Source organism: Chrysemys picta, chromosome 13 (assembly GCF_011386835.1).
Source record: "Chrysemys picta bellii isolate R12L10 chromosome 13, ASM1138683v2, whole genome shotgun sequence".
NCBI lineage: Eukaryota > Metazoa > Chordata > Testudines > Emydidae > Chrysemys > Chrysemys picta.
Genome location: NC_088803.1, coordinates 12,761,600 through 12,769,625, shown reverse-complemented (window position 1 = coordinate 12,769,625; position 8,026 = coordinate 12,761,600). Strand labels below are relative to the sequence as shown.

Genomic DNA, 8,026 nt, shown 5'->3' with positions numbered 1-8,026 from the left:
CGCGCTCCATCCTTGGAGTTGCTCGTTTTGTTTCCTTATTTATATTTTGTTCGTGGTGTTGTGGTGCAGTACCGTGAACATTGTTGTCTAAAACTGGAGGGAGGGAGAGCCAAAATATCCACAGGTTTACAATTTACAATAACATCAACTTTCCAACAGCATGCATACTCCCCCTGTGTCTCTTTACTTAAAATTAGTTCCTTTTTCATTCGTTTGTGTGCCTTCTCAAACTCTGGGACGGAGACAAGTTGAGTATGGCTATCGTTCTTAACCTTCCATCCCCACGTCATCAGGATCGGGAAGGGCGATACCCTGAGGATGTTTTCCCTTTGTTGCTGTCCTTCAGTTTCACACACCAACTTCAACACAGTTCCGGTAGGATGCTGCTGTCTAGCTGTTGTCCATCCATTAGGATTATCTGCTGTTTTGACCGGGAAGGTTCTGGTCACTGAATGTGTTTGGTTGATTTTAGTGACATCTGCCAGTCCCTTCGAATCTTGGGCCATCACCAAAATGCCTGCCAAAGTCTACATCCATGTTGGCATCTTAACCTGTGAAAACACAAAATAACACTCGCTCCTCTTTCATGGGCACATAATAATAAATGGTGTGCTTTTTTTTTTATTTAAGATGCAATATCCCATAACAACAGAATTTGAATTTTTAATATAAAACCATGTACATCAGCCACATCTATTCCTTTTTTAGTGGCTTTTCCTGGGTATAATCCCTATTTAACAGAGCCAATATGACCTCATCACTTAGTGGATTTAAGAATAAAAATCTTGCTCCCAAAGGGACGGTAGGTACATTGTTAGTCTAGAAGATCCCTGGCCCTACCATCCACAGCAGTTGTTTCCCTTCTTGTTCCAATGTCCACACGGAAGTGTTTACATCATTCCACCAGATAGTAAGTATATTACCAATGCCCGAAGCGAACTGACCCTTCGCCCTTAATTGTCTAACTGGGTAGGGTCTAGTCAATTCAAAGCGTTTTAATTGTCCCCAATCAATATGTAACAGTAAGCGGGGTGCAGATGGAGCTCTGAGGTTAAAGCTCATAAAACTTCCATTATTTAGTTGGAAGGTTTCCATGGTACTTACCGCACTTGCTTATCCTGCGTATTTTTCTGTAAAGCAAGCACAGACATGTAACATACATGTTCAACCCATATATTCCTTTAATTGCATAGCATGCTTCCAGTGCGACTGTTTGTTTATATTTACCAAGTACAGGGAGGGTCCCAATTTCTCTACAATGGGCCAAGGCCCACGCCATTCTGCCTTTGGAATTTTTTTCTTGGAACCCGGTTCAATTTTAACCATTACCTGGTCTCCAATTTTCCATTGTTTAATGTCACTGTGTTCATCAAAAGCCCGATTCATCTTTTGTTGTTCTGCAGTCTGCTGTGCAGCAGCAGCTCCTTGGACTGTGCCCAGCCAATACTTAAAACTGTTCCTCCAGGTGGTACTTGCAAATGCTATAATTGTCTCCCAGTCTGGAGGGTAACACAGATTTTCCCAACCTGGCATAGATCTCCCAAAAATAATTTCATATGGACTGAATCCTGTCATGCGATTTGGCCGACTACGGATCCTCATAAGGACCCATGGGTACCATGTCCCAATTTGTTCCTAATTCATTACATACTTTAGACAATTCAACTTTTAGAGATTTATTCATTCTTTCCACCTGTCCTCCTGCTTGAGGGTGATATGGGATGTGTAACGGCAAGGGAACACCAGCCCAGGTGCCCATATCTCGGTAAACCTGCCCAATAAACGCGGGACCATTGTCTGAATCAATGCTGAGGGGCAATTCCCATTTTGGAAAAATCTCTGTTAGTAACTTTTTTGCGGTGGCCTTACTAGTCTCTTTCTGTGTAGGGAAGGCTTCTACCCATTTACTAAAACTATCCACAATTACAAATAAAAATCTGTTTCCCCTAGGAGTGGTAGGTAGAGGTCCCACAAAATCAACCTGCAGCCGCTGAAGGGGGCCCTTTGGCGCTTGGTGCATTAACTCTCCCCATCTTTTCCGTCTAGCAGGGTCCTGTTTAGCACATGTTAAACAGCTGTGAAGATGTAAATTTAAATCCTCTCGCATGCCGGGCCACCACCCCAATTTTTTAAGTCTTTCCAATGCTTCCTCTAATTTGGGGTGACCTCCCACAAGTGATCCATGTACCCATTTTAACAGAAGGTATTTCAATTGTTGTGGGATTACCATAACCCAGTCATTGTTTGGTTTAGCTAAAATAAGCTCTCCCTCTTTTTTTAAAGGGACACCCTGCCACTGTGATGGGCATTCAATTATCCATTGTTGAATTGAATCATCTTTTGCCTGAAGCTCTTGTAAACCCTGTATCTCTTTCTGGTTTTTTGCTTCGTTTTCCTGTTTTACTTTTGCCTGTGCTCTAGTGGTTACTGCCACTGGCGTTGGTTTCCACAGTGCACCCATAAGGGCCGCCTCTTTAGCTAAAGCATCTGCTTGTTCATTTCCCCCCTGTAAGGGTCCTTTTTTGTTATGAGCTTTTATTTTGACCATTTGAATTTTTTTATACTGTTGTGACAATTTTTCTATTTGCTGCCATAGGGCTTTATGCTTGTTCTCTGAGCCATCGGTTCCTGTAAACCCCATACTTTGCCACCACGGGAGATAGATAGTGGTGCCCTTATACACATAATCAGAATCAGTCCCTATTACAAGCTCGGATTGCTTGCCCTTCATTCTGTTCAAAACTTCCAGAACTGCTGATACCTCTGCAGCCTGTGTCCCTCCTTTACCAAATTTATATTGGAAGGACTCACCGCTTGCTTTATTCCCATTCAAACAAATTCCTGCAAAACCAGTGACTCATTCTCCTTCCTCATAGTACGAGCTACCATCCAAAAACCAAATGTTTTTTTCCAGTCACTTGGTCACTTGGGGCTGCTTTAAACACAGGGTGCGCCCTATATTCCCTGTGTGGCTCACATACATGTTCTTTACCCTTAACAATCAATCCCCATACAGATATTTCTGGCTCTTTCAATGTGACTCAGGCCTTGTCTACACTACGAGAGTAGTTCGATTTTACTTGCATCGAATTTTTGGAATCGATATTACAAAGTCGAACGTGTGTGTCCACACTAAGGACAGTAATTCGACTTTGTGCGTCCACACTAACGGTGAAAGCGTCGACATTCGAAGCGGTGCAATGTGGTCAGCTATCCAACAGTTCCCGCAGTCCCCTCTGCCCATTGGAATTCTGGGTGTAGCCGGCAATGCCTTCTGGGTAACAAAATGTGTCGAGGGTGCTTTTGGGTAACTGTCGTCATCCGTCCATCACTCCCGCCCTCCCTCCCTGAAAGCGCCGGCGGGAAATCATTTCGCGCACTTTTCCAGTCATTGACAGCGCGGACGCCACAGCACTGCGAGCATGGAGCACGCTGCGACCATCGCTGCAGTTGTGGCCGCTCTCAACGCCTCGCAGCTTATCATACAGGTTTCCCTGAGGCAGATGCAGAAAAGTCAGGCGAGGAGGCTACGGCACCGCGGTGATGTCCTGAAGTCTGAGAGTAGCACAGACCTCTCAGAAAGCAGGGGACCCAGCGCCGAGGACATCACGGTGGCAATGGGTCATGTTGATGCCGTGGAACGGCGATTCTGGGCACGGGAAACAAGCACTGAGTGGTGGGACCGCATAGTGCTGCAGGTCTGGGATGAATCCCAGTGGCTGCGAAACTTTCGCATGCGGAAGGGAACTTTCCTGGAACTTTGTGAGTTGCTGTCCCCTGCCCTGAAGCGCAGTGACACCCGGTTGCGAGCTGCACTGAGTGTACAGAAGCGAGTGGCCATAGCCCTGTGGAAGCTTGCAACGCCAGACAGCTACCGGTCAGTCGCGAACCAGTTTGGGGTGGGCAAATCTACCGTGGGGGTTGTTGTGATGCAAGTAGCCAAGGCAATCGGTGATGTACTGCTGCCAAAGGTAGTGACCCTGGGAAACGTGGAGGCGATCATAGATGGCTTCGCAGCGATGGGATTCCCAAACTGCGGTGGGGCCATAGATGGAACTCACATCCCTATCCTGGCACCGGACCACCAGGCCACCCAGTACATTAACCGAAAGGGATACTTTTCCATGGTGCTGCAAGCACTGGTGGACCACAGGGGACGTTTTACCAACATCTACGTGGGATGGCCAGGCAAGGTTCATGACACTCGTGTTTTCAGGAACTTTGGTCTGTTTAGATGGCTGCAAGAAGGTATTTACTTCCCGGACCACAAAATAACTGTTGGGGATGTGGAGATGCCTATAGTCATCCTCGGGGACCCTGCCTACCCGCTAATGCCCTGGCTCATGAAGCCCTATACTGGCGCCCTGGACACTGAAAAAGAACTCTTCAACTACCGGCTGAGCAAGTGCAGAATGGTGGTGGAGTGTGCTTTTGGCCGTCTCAAGGGGAGATGGAGAAGCTTACTGACTTGCTGTGATCTGAGCGAAACCAATATCCCCATCGTTATAGCAGCTTGCTGTGTGCTCCACAATCTCTGTGAGAGCAAGGGGGAGACCTTTATGGCAGGGAGGGAGGTTGAGGAAAATAGCCTGGCTGCTGATTACTCACAGCCAGACAGCCGGGCGATTAGAAGAGACCAGCGGGAAGCGCTGTGCATCCGGGATGCTTTGAAAGCAAAGTTCCTGAGTGAGCAGGGTAACCTGTGACTTTAAAGTTTGTGTACTGAGAAGCTAAACCTGCCCCCGTTTCTTTACCCAGTTAATGTTGACTATCCTATCCAGTTACATACCCCCTTCACCCCCCTTCCAACACACGTTTCGAAATAAAAATAGTTCAACTTTGTTAAAGCACACCATTTTCTTTAATACTGTTTTCGCGGGAATTTTTAAAAACTGGGACGCAGACTGTGGTGCGGAGCGGGTGTAGTGTAGTGACGCGAATGCAGCTTCTAAACTCAAGGATTGACAGGCTCCGCTGTGGTGGGATGGTTGTTTCAATGGAGCCTGTCACCCCTCCTGATCGGGACTGTGTGTATGGGGGGGTCTATGTGACTTTGTGGCAGGGGGAGGACGGTTACAGATCCCCTGCTGTGTGGCTCTGTGATCCTGCCTAAGGACCGCCGCTTAAGATCTGTAACTGCCCTCCCCTGCCACAAAGTCACAGAGCAACCCACCCCCCACCACATAACATGAAAACAACCTCCCAGACTAACCAGGGTAACTAGTCACTGCATCACTGCACTGTGTATGTGCCCTGCTGCTGTGCCTGCCCCCGCCTATGTACCCTGCCAAAGATGACTGTCCTGTCCAATTACCAACCCCCTTTCCCATCCTCCTCCAAAAGAACATGATTGAAACAGTAGTTAACAGAAACGTATTTTTTATTATCAACTACACATGGCATTGGGAGGTGAAACTTGGACGGGGGCTTGTGTCAGGCGGGAAGGAAAGAACTTTTCAAATTTTGGGAAATGAGAGCCTTCTGCTACTAGAGCTCTCTGCAGGGGTGGAGTGAGACTTAGCAGGGACTCTGCCGCCTCTCCTTCTTTGCACTTTGGGTGAGGTGGGTATGGGACTTGGTGGCAGGGGAGGGCGGTTAGAGATGGACTGCAGCGGGGCTCTGTCCTCCTGCCTCCATTCCTGCAGAACATCCACAAGGCGCCGGAGCGTGTCCGTTTGCTCCCTCAGTAGTCCAAGCAGCGTTTGAGTCGCCTGCTGGTCTTCCTGCCGCCACCTCTCCTCCCGATCCATGTTGGCTTGGTGCATTCGGGTCAAGTTCTCCCGCCACTGGGTCTGCTGTGCTGCCTGGGCTTGGGAACAGGCCATAAGCTCAGAGAACATGTCCTCCCGTGTCCTCCTCTTCCTACGCCTAATCCGCGCTAGCCTCTGGGAGTGTGATTCCAGGCTAGGTTGTGAGACAGTCGCAGATGGGGCTGTGGAAATGGGAAAAAGGGAGTGAATTCCTCAGAAAGAAAAATGTAGCTATGAACAAAGAACATAGTCTTTCTCTGTGAACAAGACCATGCACAGCACCTATCACATGCGCACTCAGCACAAGGTCGAATTTTCGGCCTTCGCATTCAGTGCCTGGGGTCTTGCACAGCACATTTGAGAAGCGGGGCAGCACAACGGAATTTCTGTTGCAGGCAGACATGGTAAGCCGTACACTTGTGGCAGTTTAAAACTTTTATATTACCACTGGCCTCATTTCACATTTAAAGCTATGTCAGTTCCTGCAGCCAGCAATCCGGCAAGCGGGAACTCTGCCCCTGTCCCACCCCCTCGCGGCTGTCCCCGGGAACGATCCCTTTCGGCTGCCCCTCTCCCGCCTCCACCGCGTGGCTACAAACCAGCGGTTACAGTTCTGTAAAGGAACGGGAAAGCAGTCCCAACACTAACATTCCCCTACCTAATTAAAAGCAGGTCACCATGGGCGACATCACCCTGATGAGGATCTCTGAGAGTGACAGACAGAGAATGTTCCGGGAAAGCCTCCAAAGACCAGGGCCGTATGCCGCCCTGCTATGCAGAGCAATGATTCCCGAGTACTTGATAGTCTCGTGGCGCGGCAACGTGTCATACTTCGGAGGACCCAATAAGGCCGCTCTCCCCAGGAACCTCATGCAACGGCTTTCAAATTACCTCCAGGAGAGCTTCATCGAGATGTCCCAGGAGGATTACTGCTCTATCCCCGGACATATAGACCGCATTTTACTGTAGCTGCAGTAGCAGGGAATAAACAGTAGAGCGGCTTGTGCAGGACAATCACTGAAAACCGGACATTGCTAGATTTCTTTTCAAAACTTGCACTGCCCATGACTAAACCGTTAAGCGCATAGGGCACACTAATCATGAACAACCCATTCTTTTAATTGTTAATATTCCTGTTTTGTTAAAAATAAATGTTTAGATGTTTACAACACTTACTGGCTGATCCTTCACCAGATTCTGTGTCCGGGGTAACGGCTGGGGACGCTTCGTAGGGGATCTCTGTAAGGGTGATGAAGAGATCCTGGCTCTTGGGGAAATCAGCGTTGTGAGCGCTGCCGACTGCCTCGCCCTCCTCATCTCCTTCCTCATCTTCCCCGTCCCCTAACATGTCCGAGGAACCGGCCGTGGACACTATCCCATCCTCAGAGTCCACGGTCACTGGTGGGGTAGTGGTGGCGGCCGCACCGAGGATGGAATGCAGTGCCTCGTAGAAACGGGATGTCTGGGGATGGGATCCGGAGCATCCGTTTGCCTCTTTGGTCTTCTGGTAGCCTTGTCTCAGCTCCTTGATTTTCACGCGGCACTGCGTTGCATCCCGGCTGTATCCTCTCTCTGCCATGTCTTTAGAGATCTTCTCGTAGATCTTTGCATTCCGTCTTTTGGATCGCAGCTCGGAAAGCACGGACTCATCGCCCCACACAGCGATGAGATCCAAGACTTCCCGATCAGTCCATGCTGGGGCCCTCTTTCTATTCACAGACTGCACGGCCATCACTGCTGGAGAGCTCTGCATCGTTGCCAGTGCTGCTGTGCTCGCCACGATGTCCAGACAGGAAATGAGATTCAAACTGGCCAGACTGGAAAAGGAATTCAAATTCAAATTTTCCCGGGGCTTTTCCTGTGTGGCTGGTCAGAGCATCCAAGCTCACACTGCTGTCCAGAGCGTCAACAGAGTGGTGCACTGTGGGATAGCTCCCGGAGCTATTAGCGTCGATTTCCAGCCACACCTAGCCTAATTCGACATGGCCATGTCGAATTTGGCGCTACTCCCCTCGTTGGGGAGGAGTACAGAAGTTGAATTAAAGAGACCTCTATGTCGAACTAAATAGCATCGCAGTGTGGACGGGTGCAGGGTTAATTCGATGTAACAGCGCTAACTTCGACATAAACGCCTAGTGTAGACCAGGCCTCACTGAACATTCTCTGACATGAGAGCGAAGACCCACTGAATGGCTTTATCAACTCTCACGTGTCCTTTTGACATATTTTCCTGACTAAGTAACTTTCCCAGTGCATGGTGACTTTTTACAATCACC

General features: G+C 48.8%; 1 protein-coding gene across 1 annotated transcript; it reads right to left on the bottom strand.

The window, feature by feature from the left end:
- Positions 1 to 5,100: 5,100 nt before the first annotated feature.
- Positions 5,101 to 7,701, bottom strand: LOC135975245 (myb/SANT-like DNA-binding domain-containing protein 1). The gene is made up of 2 exons (XM_065565441.1): positions 6,927 to 7,701; positions 5,101 to 5,932 (listed from the first exon to the last, which is right to left on the bottom strand). Exons 1-2 carry the CDS (start codon positions 7,501 to 7,503, stop codon positions 5,457 to 5,459), a joined length of 1,053 nt encoding a protein of 350 aa, XP_065421513.1. The 5' UTR covers positions 7,504 to 7,701; the 3' UTR covers positions 5,101 to 5,456.
- Between the last annotated feature and the right edge of the window lie 325 nt (positions 7,702 to 8,026).

Excerpts from the sequence above, each read along its gene's own strand:
- LOC135975245 (XM_065565441.1), bottom strand. The coding sequence starts at position 7,503 with ATGCAGAGCTCTCCAGCAGTGATGGCCGTGCAGTCTGTGAATAGAAAG. Across the intron at positions 5,933-6,926 it reads ATCTGGTGAAGGATCAGCCA|CCCCATCTGCGACTGTCTCA; the intron begins GTAAGTGTTGTA and ends CCATTTCCACAG.